At 38.2% G+C, this 19,715-nt stretch overlaps 1 protein-coding gene across 28 annotated transcripts in view; it reads left to right on the forward strand.

Annotated features, from left to right (window-relative positions):
* Positions 1–19,715, forward strand: part of NEDD4L (NEDD4 like E3 ubiquitin protein ligase) — a 1,724,212-nt gene that overhangs the window by 1,338,106 nt on the left and 366,391 nt on the right. For 9 of the 28 annotated variants that reach the window (XM_086960462.1, XM_086960464.1, XM_086960463.1 and 6 more), the window contains 4 exons: positions 966–1,040; positions 6,994–7,056; positions 8,763–8,825; positions 18,006–18,137. In XM_086960462.1, the coding sequence (XP_086816588.1) occupies positions 966–1,040; positions 6,994–7,056; positions 8,763–8,825; positions 18,006–18,137 (333 nt within the window). The remainder of the gene's footprint in view (positions 1–965; positions 1,041–6,993; positions 7,057–8,762; positions 8,826–18,005; positions 18,138–19,715) is intronic. The other 19 variants (XM_086960470.1, XM_086960471.1, XM_086960476.1 and 16 more) reach the window with 6 other exon arrangements.

Below are 19,715 nucleotides of genomic sequence, written 5' to 3' on the forward strand. Positions count from 1 at the left end.
TAAAAACATCGATATCTGAACTGGAAGGTTTTTCAAGATTCAAACTGATGGAAGTGTTGCAAACTGTGGCCACTGAAAGTACTTTAGTTACTGGAGCCAGTCAGTGGATTTATTGGACATGTGCCAAGATTATTAGAGCAATATTAGAGGGTACTTTAATCTGGGTCGACCAGCTGAAGATCTGCAAACTTCACAATACTTTTAAGTGCTAATGTGAAACTTTCAAAGAGCGCAGAAACGCTTTTTATACTCCGCCTCATACTCTAGTAGGGTATACTTAAGTTGTACTGCCTGGAGAATTTTTAGCCAGATGTTCACACTTTATGGAGGGCACCTGTTAAAGTTATCGACAAATACAGTCTCCTAGTCGATCCTGCTAAACCTATTTTCTAACCATATTTGATTATAAGTACAGCTTTTATCTGACAGTAAGTGTTCAAAAGTCTTTCCCAGTGGAATTTAGATACCAGTCAACTCTTTGGAGGTACTTTGAAAGAGCTACACTATTTTCCCATTTCTAATTGACTAAAGTCTAAAATGTTTCTGTATATATTCCCACAGTTATTTTACTTTTTCTCATAATATTCAGTTGTATTAGGCTGAAATATTTTCTGCTAAATGTTATGTGTGTTTGTATGTGCTGATCCACTAAAAACCTTATGCAATGCTGCTCTGACCTAGCTACCAAAGGTGAGCCAAGCTGTACCTAGAGAAATGTGCCTATCTTAGTAGCTTAGACTGAGGTACATATTCCAACTGTCCAGTTTCTCACACCCATGTGGTTTACATTATATATAGTAGCCAAAGCATAATTTATTTCTGTTTTTGTTTCCTGTAGCTGTCCCTATCAGAACACAGTACTGTATACCAAGCTTGACGTTCATTGGATTCCACTTAGAATGCTTATCATTATAAGAATTAGGTCATATTTAGAATAAGATTTTCAGTTCTTTCTTTTATTCAAGCAGAGGGAACCTTCTTCTCGGCTACGGTCCTGCAGTGTAACCGATGGAGTTGGAGACCAATCTCATTTGGCTTTGGTAAGACTCTGCTGCCCTTACTGTATGTCAAGCCGTACATTGTTGTTTTCTGTATGTTCTCTCAGCTTCCTTCCTGGGGAAATGGATTCATCATTTTTAAATGGCAACTTCTGCTTATCGTCCAAAACATTACTTTTGTGTAGATTTTGCCTGCATGATATGACAGGTCTACTTGGTGAAATCCCATTACCACTTCCAACAACACAGTGTATAAATGTTAATTCTGCAACAACTTTTAAAACAAAAGGTTTGTTTAATTGGTATTTCAATCAGTCAGCATTATAGTAAACTCCATCTTGTAGGTATATGATTATCCGCAATTCGGGGATTTCCAAACAAAAAGAGCATGTGAAACTGCTAAAGTATAGTGTTTAAAACTGAATCCATTTCAACAGGAATATGTCCAGTGGGCCTAGGTGGTCTTGGTTTGTATTAACAACTTGTGATTTGAGTCCTTTTTATCATCGTAAAATCAAATTCTTTCTTTTGACTTAAATTCGGGTGTCTGAAGAATTAGGTAACTGTTCTGTGCTTCGCTGAGTTTTTAATACAGTGAAAGCCATTATTCTGAACCTCCAAAAGAAAAAATTTCAACTGTCATGACACCCCCAAAAAAGTATCCTTTTGTCATGATTTTGCTTTTTGTTTTGTCTCAATTGTTGGCGTTGAGATGCATAGATTTTGAAACAATGCTGTTCCATCTTCCACCTACATCTCTTGCAAGAAGCACTGACTACTTTCACCCTCTTATTTAATAGTTTTCATACTTATGTTCTATTTAAATCCACCCTCATTGCCTAGGAAAAGATTTCTTCAATCTTGTAGATTTTGTGACTTGGACAGCGAGCTGTGCGGCCATTTCAATAAAAAATGAAGTATTTTTCATCCGAGTCTTCTAGCCACCTTTTAGTGCGTCGAAGTCTGAAAGTGAAGTTCATTTTTGGATCCGGCATAGTAACTTGACTCAGAAATCTAATACAAATATTTGTTGTCATCATGGAGTTCGTTCAAGCTTTAATGCATTTGGTGGAACTCTGACCCTTCTTAACGTATGTGGTCTAGGAGTTAAAAGAATGGATCTCGAAAGCCTTCAGGGCTTCTAGTAGGAATAAAGATAGGACGTTTTCACAGGAAATTATCCATAGCATTCCAAAGATTTAGTCTGTGCGTTTTGCTGCCTTCGACACCATGTCTTGTGGGATTGAATTTGATTTTGATGACCAACTGGATTTTTATGATCAGTTTGTAGTGCCCCGATAAAAGCATGATGTTGTTTGGTACCAGTTGCAAAGGACAGGCTATTCCATCTGACCCAACTAAAGCTCTGCATGCAGTACAACGATTTTTGGCTTCGTATTTTACTGGGGCAACAGGCTCCTGTTACATACTTTCCAGAATTTGAATATCAAATCAAGTTTCTATACTCTGTTTTCCTTAGCATTAAGACCCACTCACTTGTTGGTACTGTTCCTCTTTTTTTCAATATAATTGCCCTTCCCTATGCTGCACAGGATGGTAGCCTGATCTAGTGCTTGGGGTTTCAGAATGGGGCACACAATTTTATAAATCTTTTAAGCAACACAACTTTGTCGTAATTGTAGCATATAGAGTTCATATGTTGTAAACTGAAAAAGAATGGGCAGTATTTACGGTCTTGAAAAAGATGACTTTGTTAGGCACACTTTCTATTTTAAATGAGGCTTCCTCCTCTAGATTGCAGAATGTAGCAAAACACTGACAATCATTTTGCTAAATTGTAGGTATTTATATGTCTTATATATGCATAAAAGTGTAACATTTGTGAGGAATAGGTTTTAAAGAAGTACAAAAATGGGCTTTGTTTTAGTTCTCTACTTTGGTTAATACCCTTAAAGATTAAGAAGATATTGAGGAATTTGTTGTAAGATTTATTTATTTTTGTAACTAAAAAGCATTTGATTTTAACAACTGTGCAGTGTGACACAGGTCATTAACGATGAACAGAAGTTATATTCCCAGTTAGGTTAAAAAAAAAGCAGATACATGGCTTGATATGACCTGGTACAATGTAGTTGATGACAGGTGACTTTGATGGAAATGAAAAGTGTAATGTATTTTTACGGTTTAGTAGTTCTTTTTTCCTTGAAGATGGGCACTTTAAAATGCTTTTTAAGAAGTAGAGTATTGTGCTTTTCAAGCTTTTTAAAGTAAGATAGAATTAAGTGTGAAACATATATTTATTATATCTGTGGGTTCTGTTTAACTGCTTTTACATTATATATCTATTTGTTTTAGACCTTACTAATTATGATTGTCAGAGATTTATGTTACTGATATAAAGTTATTTCGTTTGATATACAGTCATCCTAACACAATTATTTGCTAGGAATTTACCATTGTTAACATTTTACAGTATTAGAAACTGGTTTTGAGGAAAATTAACATGCATGAATATATATTGCCTTCATATAAAACATTTTGTTAGCGGTATTAGGGCAATCAGTTTTTGCACGGGCCCACACAGATGCATTTTTACAGTTCATTATGACATTTAATTTTTAAGAAACTCTTTATTTGTTATGTCTAAACTTTATCAGGTTTCTATCTTTATTTTCGGCAGAACTTTGTATAATTCATCAAGTAGCCTCTCACCTAGCTTGTATTGACTTAGTTAAATGTCTTGCCAGTAGTCTTGTTGCATAGATTTGTGGGACAGGTTTAAGTATTATCTGACTCGCTACATTATAGCACTTTTTTTGAAATACTCAAAGCACAACAGATCTCTTATGGTACAATATTGTTTTCCATATCTCAGGGCGTTTGTATATGTTTGAAGCGCCGTCCTTTCTTACCCTGTTTGGTATTATTCTTTGTACAATCTCACACTTCATTTAACTTGCTACATGGAATTGTTTGATATAGTGGTCAGTATTTCTAGTGCCCACATGGGCTTATAACAGTTTAATAGATATTTTACAGGGTATATTAAAGATGTGATCGATATTTGGGATTCAGTAATTTGAAGTTCAGCTCATGGTGTGAGAAAGAACAACAACTTGGTTGTGATCTGTAGCTGATGTGTAGGCAGTTGAATGCCAGTACAGAGCGTAACCTGTGTCTTATTCACGGTTTATTCAGTATCTCTTTGTCATAACTTTTTTCAGCTCAGATTATCTCATAGTCACAGTAAGGCATTGAAATTGATATCGGAGGAGATCTATGAAGTAGTATTCATCTCAGGTGTTTTTATACTATTTCCTGAAAAAATCATTTTAGAGAAAGTAGTCAAGGTTCATTCACTACATACCAGACTGTTGCTTGAAAATAATCTAGTCTATTCATTTATTGGTATATAACAGTCCCACGACCATGCAGCCATTTGCATTTTTATATTTTGTATCTCTGTTGTTCTGGGGACATCTTTAATTTCTTCTTAGCTTCATGACTAAATTCTTAAGTCTATACTGCTGACACTGGGAAAACCTTTGGGAATGTGTGCCTTGATGTGTCGACTACATTTTCTCTAAAAGCAGATTGGTTAATGCATGGGTTGCTTGTTCATTTTTTGCTGGCCAAACGACTCTTTTGTGAGCTCTTTGTTTCTGACACCATTTGCTCCTACAGCTGTGAGACATCACATTATGTCGAAACTGTGTTTCTGCTCTTCCTTCCTGGTCGCTTTATTCATATACATTTTTCACTTTAGGTTTCACAGCAAATATTTAATAACAAAGATTTCCTGAACACATTCCTAGGTCCTGAATCCTCTGATGTAATATATTTCAACCATGTAATAAGTACAGACAGCAGAATGGTAACTTTTTGGTAGTTTGAAAAGGGCGAACAAAGTGTTTTTGCATTACATTCTTTCATGGTCCGCCCTACCATAATAATGTTGTTTAGGTATTCTGGCTGCATGACACAGTGGGGCATTCACATTTATAGACAATTGATTGATTCTTTTGTCAAACAGAACATGAGCCGAAGAACACCTCTGCCTTTCATCACTTCCCTTATCTAGTCCACCAGTATTTTGCAGAAAATTTGGGTAGCAATTTGCTTTAATTAACATTGTTTGTTAAGATTGTTATATCTGTGAAGGAACTAGCCTTTCTTCTCCCTGCAGTTTGGCATGGTTATTCCTTTCCTTATCAAATTTTGTGTAAGACAGGTGCAATGAAAAGTAATGTTTTACTAAAGTTCCCTGTTTTAGAAAAAATTTGCAACAGGTTAAAACTCCTTGTAGCAGAAAATACTTTGACATTTTCTCTGAAAACGAAACATCATTTCTAATGCCTCCTCGTAAACAAAATATTCCTTTTATAAAAAGGCTTGGCTTTCCTGGTTATAAGGAATATACATTTATGACTTGAAATTTTTTCAGCATATATCTAAATCCAGTTTGAGCAAAACTACCAACAGGTCAGTATTGGAAAGCACACCATATCATATATACCTTTTTAACTTTTCTTATGCATGAAATATTTTAGATCCCCAATTTTGCGAATTGATTCTATGACCTTTACTAAATACACATTAAGATTTCACAGGGAGTGCAATTGTAGAAACCACATGGGACAACCCAGCTATTAATTTGCAAAGGAAATCTCTGTATTGGCATTCTTCGATAACGTATAAAAATCGAAAACCAGACACAATTCCCTCAATGAGGATCTTTAGTCTTATCTCAGTCAAGAAATTGTTTCAAGGAATAGGCAGTTGAAAAGGTTAACCTTGACACAACACGTAAAGTTCTTCGAGCAAGTGCATTGGATTCAGGAAAAACTGTTAAAGAAACATAGCTCTAAAACATAGAAAATAGCATTATGACTGTGAATTTCTTTCTGAATAATAAAAATAATTGGGAGATATAACTAGAGCCTAACATAACAGAAAAATGTCGATTCAGACATCTCCAGAATGTATCCACTACTAGTGCTAATGTACAGATGGTGCAAATAGAAAGTCACAAATAACATATTGGGCGTTACTTAAAATGGAAAGTCCTTTTTTATTAGCATCTGCAAAATGCTGATGATGCCAGTGTGGACAGGTACACTATATTCGCAGAACAGATATTTCATCCTCTTTGCAGCTGTAACATACAATGTGTCTTTTGATTTATTGTCATTGGTGACTGTATGACATTGCTGATACAGATCATACTGAGGAATTGAATTGATGCTTCTGTTGGCATGATGCTAGATCTAAGAGTAATCATATTGCATTTTTCTTAACAGGTTAGTTTAGTGATTTTAGTCATTTCTTTACTGTGCACACACACCTTCCTGTTGGGGGGATATTCAGTCACCCACCAGCAAATATTCATAAGTTCTTTTGAAGCGTGGAGTGTGCTATATAAACCTGGATGTAGTACATCTGTTAAATCCTTCCTTTCTTGGAAATCCGACAACTGCCTTAGTTTGTTCAGTAAAACTGTAACAAGCTCCATTATATTCAGCCAATCGGAGTCTTCATAAGTCCTATGTAGACTCGTTATCTTGTCACAAACTATTCGAGTTATTCATTTGGTGCAAAGGAGGTGGCCTGCTGAGTGATAAAATGCTTTTCAATACTTTTGAGGCTTGATGTCCTGGCAGCAATTAAGTTTGCCGAGAAGGTTAGCTACTAATATCATTGCTCCTTCAATTTTATATGGTGTGATAAACTTCCATGCTGGAAAGAAGTACATGCCTTTCGAGTGGGTGTAAAAGTATAACAACGATTAGCTTTGTAAAGTCCAGTTTGACTTCTCCTTTTCACTTTTTTTTTTTTACATTTCTTTATTGCGGTTTCAATGTACACTTCTTCTTTCTCTTATTTTGATGTAACGCCTTTCTTTTCCTTGTACTGTTTGTTCAAAATGAAACTAATGGTGGTGGCTCTTGCATCTGATTACCGGACGTCCAAAATCAAAAAATGTTATTTTAACTGGCATCAATGTGTAATTGTTACATTCATCTTCACTTAACAGCCAAGTAAACCACCAGCTCAGCGAACACGTTCTTCAACTGTCACATGTGGTGAAGGACCAACGGTAATCATTTTTCCTGATGTCTCTGAAGATAAGAGGTGGTATCTACTTTGTATTTGAACTGATTGTGCTACTTTCCTCCTGGATTGTCCTGTAAGGGTTCAATACTTCATGGGCTCGTTCATAAATTGTTCTTTGGCAAAAGTGGGAGTTGCAGTCAGAGTGCAGTAATAATGCAGTGTTACATCTTTGTCGTATTCCGAGTTACAAACTATTACAGAGAATGGCATTTTTTTCAGTTTCAGAAAGCTAAATGCCATATTCTACCTTCTTTTGGTTTGCCTAACAGGTCTGAAGAATTTCTAATTATCTTATGCCTCAAACTCACGTTCTGTCCCCATACAGAATCAATGCTTACAATAGGTTCATCACTATTTGTTGAGCTCAAACTCAAACAGCATTGGCCAAATCACAGTACTCTCTCATTCAGCCGGTCCTCTACCTATGTATTAATATGAAAGTTTCTGCTTTTATCTAGTCAGAAATGCATATGCAGTAGAGCTTTTCAGTTGTGCTCACTTGTGGTCACGCTCCAGACATTATTATCCTTTTAGGGTTTCAGCCAGCACATGAGCAGTCCGCCTCCAAGCACTGTCACTGATCGTGGCCTTAAGGCCCTGGTGGTGCATAACCAATATTCCCAGAAAAATCAACGCATAAAAGCCATAATCTATGCTTTATGCACATTCCTCCTTTCTCAAAAAGTCATATGGTTGTGGTTATCTGGTCAACATAAACAACCCAACCTCTGCTTAGGTCTAGATATTCTGGAATTTGCATGATGACTGCTAGTTCCAACTTGTCAAAAATGTAAATCTGTGGCTCTTCTTTTGCTTCTTTATATCTTTTTAACTCGTCCTTGTGGGATCTTCTAAATCTACTGACATACTCCTGTTTGACCAAGCAAATTTTTCAGCCCCCTTCTTGACCCAATTGAGCGTATGTCACATAGTCTTCTTTTAATGGACAATGTTAAATAAATTCTTATATTGTTATATAGGTTTTATTATTCATGTCATTTAAAGAGTAGCTAATTTTTGCTTTCTCACACACCATTAAGTTTATCATGTAAAGCTTAATGAAGAGAAATATATCTCCACTTGAGTAGTTCTTATGACATATGTGATATGCAAATCAATGGATGCGTTTTTTCATTAACTTACTCATTGGAACGATTCATGTCTTTATCTTGAGGCTAAAGAGGTATATCTATGTCAGAAATATATACCTGACTGTATGGTGCAATATTTAACTTAAAGAGCTTACTGGAAAAAAAATTATAATTTTATATTGTGTCTTTTAATGATCATTGTTTAAAAATAGTAACAAGCAATCCTGTCATTTAACTCTATATACCTCACTGATGATACACCAGATACAAATATTTGGTTTCTCCAATGAAAGTGAGATTTTTATGCTCTCAGCCAAAGTGAGCAAGAGTAATTTTTAGACTGGTCCGACCCTTTACAATCATTTTCTTCTGTTTGCTTTCCCCTCTAAAATCTGGTGCACAATTACTTCATTCTACTTTAATTTAACCTTAGTGAAAAATATCTCTTCTACTACTAACGCTCACAAAATCAGAACTCACCAGTGATTTCTTCGAGCGAGGCGGCTTCAACTGATCTCACAAAACTTTAAAATCAAATAGCCTTTTTTGCCCTATCACCGCAGCTATGTTTATATTTACATTAATATTCATTTGACAGCCGGGTACACCTCCAGCTAGGAGACCACGCTCTTCAACTGTGGCAGGTGGCGAAGAATCTACGGTAATGATCTTTTTCCTAAAGCAGTAGTATGTGAACACAGACATTGGACTCGTTTGCAGAAGTCTTTGTATGTTTATTACGGGTTGTCAGGATGAGGTATATGAGGTGTGCCTTTGTTCCGAGGGGGGTCGTTGTAGAGCTTTATATTGCCATCATCATCAGTAATCTATGGCAGTAACCATTCTGGGAAATCTAAAACTATTAGTTTCAGAAAAAGATATTGAACTCTCTTGTCTTTTACTAAATGCACTTAGACCTTGCATCAGTGACCTGGTCCCTGCAGCCTCTCTTTCTGTTGTACTTTACATCCATACACCTCTATTATCTACATGTTTCTTTCGCAGTGTTCCATATTCAAAAGAGGAAAGGAAGCCCTGGTTATATTAAGATTTCCTAAAATTAACCTTGCACCCACTTATTTTCAGAACACCCAGTAGCACCGGGTTCTGTCTCCCAGTCGCCCAATAATTAATAGCTGCAGAGACATGACATTCCTGCACAAAGTGATTAAAGTAGCTATTGATAACCTATATTTAATTTTTTTAAATTTTTAATCTCAAGATCAGTTTTTCAAAGTTGATTGATCACTTTATTTCATATTGGGAAGCACTCGTACAACAGAGACCAGTGCATCATTGTGGTCTTGGAGTGCTTTTAGACATCTGAGAATGTCTAGAACGATAATTTAAAAAAACTAAAACATTTTGTGGTTTTGCTTTTTCTTTAAAAGAAAATATGCAGGACTCTACAGTGCATTTAAAAACAGCATTTAAGAGGGAGTAGAACTTTAAGCTCTCTCACCACAGCTTGTAGTAGTCAGTGGCGCAGGTATAGGTAGAAGTGAGGCATAATAATCCTAATTTGGAACATTGCTGACCCAGTGTCAAGTTTTCTCTGGTTTTAAGTATGTATGAAGCAATCCTTTGTAAACAACCAAGGACTATGCATTTCCAGTTATAAATTGTTCACAAACGAAAAGCCTTCGCTGGTGGTTCCAGTTCAGGACCAATGAAAATATAAAATGTTTTTTTTTAACTGAATTTTATTAATTTCAGTAAAATAAAGTAACATACCATGCAAGAGTGCAGTTTCAGACCTATTATCCCATCAATTACATATTAAAGGTGATGACAGACATGCTCTCTTTACATTCACCATGTGCAATAGCTTCAGGTCGGTACAAATAATTATCAACACAATTTATGGAGTCATCCAAGACGACAAGCTAAACCTCTGATAACGAGTACAATAATTTCTGACTAGGTAGTCAGGAAAATATTAAGAGTAGCATTCTTCTATACAATCAGCCCTCCGCATCAGAGCTGTCATCGGAGCTCGAGTCACCGTCATCATGTAGTTTTTAAAGCAGTTAGGCCCCTAACAATACCTAGTCAGCCGCCCTGTTGTCATTGATTGACCTTTTCATATAGTGGTCCCCTGCCACCCCCTAATCCAGTAGGTCCCTCAACCAGTTATCCAGCAACGGAACTCTAGTGCCCAACCACCCGATGGCCGCACAACGTCTCGCCAAGAGGAGGGGCACCTGAACAGGTTTGTAGGGTATTTTCAGTCTCTTGAGTCTAACCACCATGCCCAATAAACAAGCCAGTGACATTTGAGAATTGGATATCCCAGTGGCTTCCTCTCTGCGTGACAACACTTGTCTCCAATAATCCTGGACTTTCGCACATTCCCAGGCCAAATGGCACAAATTGGCACCTTCTCCCCCCTAACACAACAGCTCCCCACAACATGCACACGTAGGTCCTCTAGGGGGAGCCAATATGTTCAATTTATATGGTGTGACATATGTTCGGTGCAGAAAGTGAAGTAGTTTGAATCTGTTCTTACTGTACACTTGGTGCACCAGGGATGTTGCACTTGCCCAATCTGAATTGGACATTTTAAAATCTCTTTCCCAGGACCCATGCGCTGCAAATTGTTGGTGCTGTATGTCGCACCTGAGGGCCCTATAAAAGAGGGTAGTGACATTCATCTCCCCCATCCAGTCAGGCCGTCTAGCACCCTAGAGGGCCGTGACGCAGTTGGGAAATCTACCCCGAGGGCCCTCACAACGCTCTGCAGCTTAGCATTGTGCAGAGGTCTTCAAACTTTTTTGATGCTGAGACCCATTTGTCAAATTATTTTAGGCGTAAGGACCCCTTTCGTTTAAAACTTTCTAGAACCTGGTACTCCTCATCATTGACAACTATCAACAATCATAAACGCCCCAAAGTCCCACAGCAAATAATTTGTATGGTCGGGAAATAATACTATACAGTGTTGAGTAAACCAAAGGTCAGTGAGCATGGGGATGTAGTCAAAGGTGTAGCTAAATACAAACAGCCTCATTAATGAGTGATTGGTGTAGGGCAGCGCTGTACGTCTTCTTGCTGTGCTGCCCCATGCCAATGTGAAAGGGCTGGAATGCGCTGTATTTATGAAATACGGTGCATTCCTATCCTTTTTCCTCGTGTTGGTGTACAAATTGCTGCGTAGCACCAACCTAGGGAGGATTGGTTTTGTACAGGAAGGGGCAACTTTCTTAAAAAAACAATCCCAAGAGGTGTTTTCCTCTTTCTTTTTGAGCTGCAAAATGCAGCACACATGGGAAGAATGAAGAGAAATTGAAAATGTTCTCCCCGTTACGCCTCCACTGGGAAGGCTTCTGTTTTTGGAACGGCACCAGGTTTACTTGATTTTGTAACTATGGGACAGCATCAAAATCCATAGGGGTTGCGTGGGAACCCCACATTTTTGCTGTATTTTTGATTAAATGCAGGACTGAGTGTTACGACCTGCACTCGCGTATCAGTAATTGTGGCAAAGTGTCTGAAATAAATAATGCTTAATTGTTGCAATAAAGCGTGAAGAGGCAGCCAAATACACACCCCTCTGCCAGTCATTTGTCCCTCACCTCATCTACCCCAGACGTTCTTCGATGAAAATGTATTTAAGTACCAACGGTAATTATATTTTTGTTACAACAGTGTCAGCAGAAAGATGGTGGAATAATCTTGGAGGTGAAGAACATTAAATATTCATAATTTTATAGATTGATTCCTGTTGACCTGCATCGTTTTGGGGTTTATTTAATGGGGTGCTGCAGGAGAAATGAGAATTGCTGTTGTGACACCGTGTTTGTTGTGGTACGTTTTCACTAATGTTCTGGGGTTATATTGACTGCTTTGGACAATGTAAATCTTTTAATTCTGCCTTTACTTGCTCCTCTTGGCCTAACATTTACATTGATGAATCTGGGTCTCAAGCCTGCCATTCAGTGTTCAAACGAGGGCTTCCAGTAGGCTGAAAGACAATTTGTTGTTCTCATTGCACAATTGGTCTAGCCTCACACACATACCATCTTTGTGCTGCCATTAGAACAGGTATATTTGTATTACTGAAATCTTCATGTAGGTTTGAATTTGTTTGATATACCACCCCCGTAGCTTCATAGGATTGTATTATGGCTTCGCTTCATCCTGTTTTTAGTGTCGAACTGCATTATTACCCTTCTACTGTTATCTCCGATCTCCCTTCTTCCACACTTTTAGGAATTGCTTGCCGTAAGGTGATCGTTCTCAGTTAAGGGTTCCAATTTTGAATGGGAGCTAGGGCCCATATTTCCCGACATGCTCTTTAGAGAAGGACAGGAGCCACCCGTTTAGAGAACCCATAAACTCGAGAATTGTTTTAATTTATGGAATATTTCTTTAATAAATTATATTTCCAGCTTTTTTATTTTGAACAACGCACACGATTTTTGCTGACAAAAGCTGCCCTTCATTTGTGCAATCCCTTATATTCTTGGTGGTGTCCCCTGTCCTTCCTTTACTACAGGCAGCTCCTTCAGGTATTTTTAGTTAATGAAAAGGTCATAGATTCTGCATTTTTGGTGAAGTACGTTTCCAATGGAATACTTTTAAATGCAGATTTCTGATCTATAGAATATTCCTAGGAGCCAGACTGGATCCGGGAATTGTTTTCTGCAATCCGCCAGAGAGTGGCACCTTAAGACTCCACAGTGAATTCATACCACCCATGGAAGTAACAGAGCAGAGCCGCTTCAAAGTGCCACGTTGGTGTTGACGGTTCCCTACAGCATAGACCTAAACTCTGCTCCCAACTTAGTCACTTTTCCCATGACTCCATACTTTATTGCATACAGTGTGCCACCGAAGATATTTGCCCTAAAAAACAACCGGATTCAAGCCATGATGAAACTGATAACTGTCACTCACCCACACGATGTGTGTCTATTGTGCTTGGGCTCTCGTCACAACTCAGTTTTGGGATAAGTAGGCGTCATGCACCAGAAGGCAATCTGGTAGCGAGAGGCTAAGCTTTACATTGATGTGAAAACAGAGGTCCCACTCCAGGTCACGAGGCTTCTCTCGTCGCTAAGCTTTACATTGATGTGAAAACAGAGGTCCCACTCCAGGTCACGAGGCTTCTCTCGATTGTGGTCAAGAAGTCATTCCCATGTGAATTCTAGGGTTGGATGGTGAACTCCACTTGTGGCGTTCTCCACGTTAGGTGGCACTCACGGAGTTCCGAAAAACACCGCTCCACGTAGCAGTTTTTTTCCTCACTTGTGCTCATCAACATCAAGTTGGTAAGCGAGGAAAATCCACCTCTCAGCAAGATTTTTCTTCATTCGTGCTCGTCAAGTTCGCAAGCGAGGGAAATCCATCGACAGGCAAGAATTCTCAACGCGTGCGGTCGGATTTCTCAATGCGAGTGGCCGCGTAAGCTAGCTACCGCTCACTTTGAGAAACCTTCTGTTCGCGTTGAGAAAGCTGCCGCTCGGGTAGAAAGTTTACTCAAGTGACAGAATGGAAGCAGCGCCCGCTTGCGTCGTGCATTGTGCCATTTGCGATAATTTCACAGTGCATTCATACAACTAGCACTGAAAATTATCGCAAACTGCATTTTTCTAATTTCCTCCGCCGCTTGTGAGCTCCGCATAGCGCAGCAGAGTTTTTTTGCACTTCGCCTAACTCTGCGAGATCCTCCCAGCATAGTGAAGTCTAATTCCACTCGAAGTTTTCTGGTAAGTCGATGACAAAAATGTGTTGTAAGCTCAAGAAATCCACGTCCCCATACCCCACTTCTGGTAAGAAATCACTAGACTGTCACTCAAAAAATTTAGTGCCTTCTGCATTTGGTCCAGGTATGCTCTGAATTTCCTCAGACTTCATTGACCCCACAGCCACCAGACTCGCCTTTGAGCGCCACTGAGCCACTGGAGCCACTAAGTGGAATTCCGCTTGCCCTGGGGCACATCTTTTGAGTCCTCCTTGTCAGTGCTGGCACCAACATAAGATAGGACGGCATTTGTTGGTAGGTCAAGATGCCAGCATCCTAACCTGCCATGTTTGAAATGGACATACCTTAAGTGAAGAAGGAAAGCATGACTTTAATTTAAAAGAGGCGTGGTCCAACAACGTGGTTATCCATTACACCTAAAGAAAGTAATCTGGAGAATCCGAAACTCACTCCTGGCCAGTCAGACATTACGGAGCGGGGAAGTACACTCGAGAGAGAGTTATGTCTGTGGGGACACTATATAAACTGCCTTGCCTGATCATTCCACAAGAAGATGTGGGGCAGGTCAGCAGTAATCTGAATTGCCCTTTGCTTCTTTCTTTCTTTCTTTCTTTCAGGGCAAACGGCCTTGATATAGAATGGATATATCCGAAGAGAACTGTTGATAAAGAATACTGAGATATACTTGAAATGGAAACTGAAATCTACATGTACAGAACATGAACTTATGTTTCTGTAAAATGAAATCATCAATTACTAAAGACTTGTATCCCGTTCCACCGACATCTGCTGGTTAGATTCAGATTCAATATTATACAGTTCTCTCTTGGTAACTATCCAGTATGGGGAAAACCTGAACAATCTACTCCCTGTTGCTGTGATAATTTTTCGGATCAATCGCTAATGCATTTTATCATGTTTTGTGATTTCTTTTCTGATATCCGAAAACAGTTTTTACTACCACTATTGACAGAGGCGGGGTTTACACAAGTGCGTCCTGCACTACCTACACCTACTGGGCAGTACTATGGTGATTTTTGGGGTTGCAAGTTTTCTGGTTGCAGCTAGGCGTAATAAGGCAAAAAGAGCCGCTGATGGACAATTAAGAGGCATACCACATCATTTAGGCTCTGACAATATTTATATTCGACTAGCCTTTAACACTTATTGTTTTTACTGTGGCCTGCCACTACTCTCTCCATTTAGATACTACGAGTCTAGTCAAGTCAAATCAGCTTTATTCGATTAATTAAAATCATAAAAGCAATCACATGACATTTTAGATAAAATCAAACAGTTCATATATTAAAAAAAATCATTTCACGTTCATAAATATACTATAAAAGTGATTTAAAATATTAAAAAGGAAACAACGTATACAAATGGATAACAATCAGTTAAAGTGCGGTAATGCAACTTCTGGAAAGTCAGCGTTTTGTCCCTGATGAGTTGAATCATGTTTTTTTTGTACTTATAATCGCCAGCAATCACCAGATGAGGCCATTATGCCAGGACATTCACCAGGTTTTAAACAAAGAGTAAAACGGAAGAAATTTTCAGTGGCCTGCAGCCACAGTGAAGAGTTTGCCCCCGGTCCACCCAAGAGCACTCTATGAACCTCAGTGTGGGCTTTGAAAAATTCATATTGTGGTCGGTGGTGCTAAAGAAGGGCAATGGCGCCAGCCGTAGATTTCTTGGGGGACTGCCAGGAGTGTGGAAGATTCCAATGAAAGCCCCTCAACATTCTGGAAGTTCTCCAGCAAATTTGTAGGAAGATGTGAAACTCTTAAAAAAATAAGACTCTTTCTATTAAACTAGTGAAAGGATTATTCATGTATAATTTGTAGAGGGCTCACGACTGCAACTAGTCCGGAATCCTGTGAAATCCTCATTCTAAAAAAAATATCCCTTACTGAAAAGATCATTGATCTCACACCTTCAAACACAAACAGTCCCGTCCAAGCATGGTGACTTTTTAAGACGCTGGTGAGTAGACCACCCATATTCAGGATATTTTAGAAGAAAGTTAGCACCTTATAGTATAAGTGAGTTTGAAAAATCGCAAGAGGAAAAATAATGGGTAAAAGAGTGTTCGTCACTTCGTCATAAAAAATGTTTGTGCATCTATTTTTTATTGTCAGGAAGGTGAAATATTCTACTGAACCACTGTAACCAGCATCCATACTATTTTTATGATCACTGCAGCCACAGCTTGATTGAATATAATAAATAGGATGCATAGTCAGTATTTTCAATAGCATTGTAAATTGTAATACGGGGATCCATTGTGATTCGTGTATATGTTTTCTTTATAACTGATTACTGTATATTTGTAATATATCTTTTATAATAAATGTGCACTTTGTTTCTTAAATTATGACACAGTTGATGTTTAATGTTGAAAGTGTGGTGATGTAATTTTACTGGAAGTTGAAAAGAAACACTTTATTAATCCATCATACATTAGTGAATCATCATTTATGATTTTAGTAATAGAAGTTGGTAAAAATGGTTATTTACACAGCAATAAGAGAGAAATAAAATGAATGGCACATTTCCAACACTGTTCCCATTATTTAGGGGGTGTTTTATTGATAGTGTTGTGCTTCTGGCAGTATAGCTGCTTAACTACTATAAGAATTATTAAATGGTGCTAATATACTCTACCATTGTTGGCAAGATGGAACAGAGCAAATGCGTCAATGGTTTTATAAAGAACAATGTCCTACCAGCTCGGTACACAGTGATGGTGTACTTACTAGACTTGAAAGATTAAAACTCCACTTTCCATGTTAGAGTTTGTGTATTTTTTTAGTGCCCTGACCATCCTCCTTAGACTCCCTGTAGGTGTAGTTCCTTGTTTTGGTCAGGAATTGATTCCATCCCTCTTATGTACATCATCTGACAAATGCAAAATTTCGACCAGCGATTGTTGCTATCTGGGCTGCAAGAGCTATACATTCAGACACTAAACGCTCAGATGTGACACAACACTAATATATAGTAATTATTTTTATTGTTTTTACTTGACGCCTGGACAGTGTCTAGATGTGCAGAGTCCTGTTTTCTGATTTGCATTTCTAGAGAAGGGAACACTTATCAGTTCACGAAAATAATATTGCATAGTCCTCAGCTTCTTAAACCATGTCATAATATTTTCTAAGTGTGCACATAATATATATTCCTATTGTATGATTCCAAAGAAAAACTACGAACTGAAGCTGGTAGGCTTAAGAACCCTATGTGGTATTGTGGTCACAAAGAGTTATTTGCTAGATTGCTTTGATTTTCTTTTTTTGCCTAGGTTTTTAATGATCTCCGTTTTATATTGTCACCGAGATAGTATTTGTGCTACAATAAGAGTTGCTTATGTGCTTAAGTAAGAAGTCTAATATTTTAGCAACCATGATATTTGACCTTGAGACCCTTGAGAGCCGATTAATTGTCGAGTTGCCAAAGATTTGTTAATTTGAATTAGCCAAGCTCCACGTTATGCTCCTTACATATCAAGTGTACTGACAGTCATCTATGTAATGTGGTACGCTGTTCTTGGTGTAAAGAGTTTAGATTTTTTGTAAGGAAGTAGTGCTCTGTGTCCACCTCGAGCACCTATAGTCTTCTCTTTCAAGCTTCTTGTGACTGCAGACATAATGACTGTTATCCACTCTGGTGCCTCATGTAGCCTGGTCTTTACAATAAAAGTACCATTAATTAAAGAAGAAATATCTAGTGAGTGATTAAATTGGCAAATCCTTCTCTGTGGGCCATTTTTAAAAGACCCGCTATTTGCATTTGCTTTAGCCGTGGCCACTGTCCCGCAGCCCCCTGGATCCACCCTAACTCCAAACGATGATTGCTGGCTGCATCTATGATTCAAGACATCAGTTGAAGCCTATGTAATGGATGATCACTCAATACTGGCAATCAAAGCTGCTCACTAAGAAGAAAGAAGCTTTTGTTTATTCTTTTGTTATTACAAACTTTCCGATGTCTTTCTTTTTTTAAAGAAAAAATACAATTTGAAATGTTGCATACTGAGATTATTAAGATTATTGTTGTGTGTATTTGCTATCTCAGAATAAATGCTAGTAGGAAACCCCAAATGTTGACAATGATTTCTTGCATAAACAGCCATCAGTGGCCTATGTGCACACCACACCGGGCTTACCATCAGGCTGGGAGGAGAGGAAAGATGCTAAGGGACGTACTTATTATGTCAATCATAACAATCGAACAACGACATGGACGCGACCAATTATGCAGGTACAGTATGCAGATAACTGTCCAGCCTAAACATGGTCCTCATGGTTTACAATGTCAAAATTAGCAATAGGTATTTTTTAAGCTACTTTCAAGTAGCTCATGATTTGTAATGGGAAAGTAGTTTAGACCATATTGAAAGTGAAAATGTTTAGAAAGACCAAACGTTGCTTGGGTTTGAACATGTTTGAAATTAGCATTCAGTTGCAATTCCTGAATTCTGAACTCTTACTCAGCGTACAAAGGTTAAGAAAACAGATGCCATTGCTTGGCCAAGTCCTTTCCACCAAGAGCTCACATGGCAAAACCTCTGGGGGAAAAAAACCTCACCTCGGTCTCCTTATTAGCACCAGTGAAGGATGGCCTCTAGGGCCCACGTCTATATCTTGTTCAAGCAAATTCCGTAAAGTCCTACAAGGCATTCTTTTTTTGTTTTCTTTTTGGCTAAGCTCTCTCTAAAATATCTGAATTTATTTTTAAATGTGAGGCAAGTTACTTGCATTCAAAATGTGGCATACTTTGTTTTATACATGCTGATAATTTTTTATTTCAGCACAGGCTAGAAATAAATAGATTTTTTTGACTTTGATAGATGATAGAACACTAAGAACTTAGTGAGTCCTGCCCGACTGCCATTTTTTGTTGCTTATTTGTGGGCTGTTTCCTTCTCTGGTTACCTTTGCTGGATATTTATTCTCTAACAGTAGGAGAAATAAGGGATTCAAACCAAATGAAGTAACAACTTGATTATGGAAGCATTGCTGCGCTAGTTTCCAATAGATACCAATCGACCCATTTGACCCATTTGAATTAGGTGATTATAAGAGTATTTAATCAACTATTTTAGATTAACAAATTTTCCTCTAATATTAAAATATGAATTGAATCTATGTTGTCCACAAATATGATGATGGTCTGCCTGAAACCCAGATGAAATAGTAGAGTTAAGTTAATCTGTGTAGCTCAGTGTTGTGGAGCATTCTTTGTCTGTTCTGCCTCCAAGGACTGAGTTTAAGGCCCCTCTGGTCCTGATCCTGTTTTCATGTAATCCAGGTAAAAACTATTACGTGGTAACTTTTTTGGCACGCCCAGAGAAATAAGGCTAGAGTTGTGTGGAGTTGGGTCTTTCTTTAATGTCCGGCTTATTTCTACTTCAGAATAAGGTTAACCTTTTTTTCTGGCTTTAGCAAAGATGTGGCTGGTGCAAGTTATGAAATGTTACCTATGGCACACCAGTGTTAGTCACATGGACTCCAACTTGAACAATGGTGATAGTGCTTGCTATCTTTATGTATCTGAACTGCCTAATGTATTGCTCCCATGCAGCTACCAGTAGGAGTTTTTTGACAATGCGCGTGTGGGCATACACCTTCCTGTATACACTGGTGTTTCCCCAGCAATAAGGCATTTGTCTGTGGCAGGGGATACCCTTGTTTTTCCAGGTATTTATGCCTTTCAGGCTACCTTTAAATACCAAGTCAACAGCTTGGCCATGATAAGTCTTCCAGTGGATTCTTTGAGGCTTTTAGGGTTTAGAGAATCCAGTTAGTTGGATGTATTCATTGCAAGTTGTAGCAGCAC

This window comes from Lissotriton vulgaris, chromosome 3_1, assembly GCF_964263255.1.
Source record: "Lissotriton vulgaris chromosome 3_1, aLisVul1.2, whole genome shotgun sequence".
NCBI classification, from domain to species: domain Eukaryota; kingdom Metazoa; phylum Chordata; class Amphibia; order Caudata; family Salamandridae; genus Lissotriton; species Lissotriton vulgaris.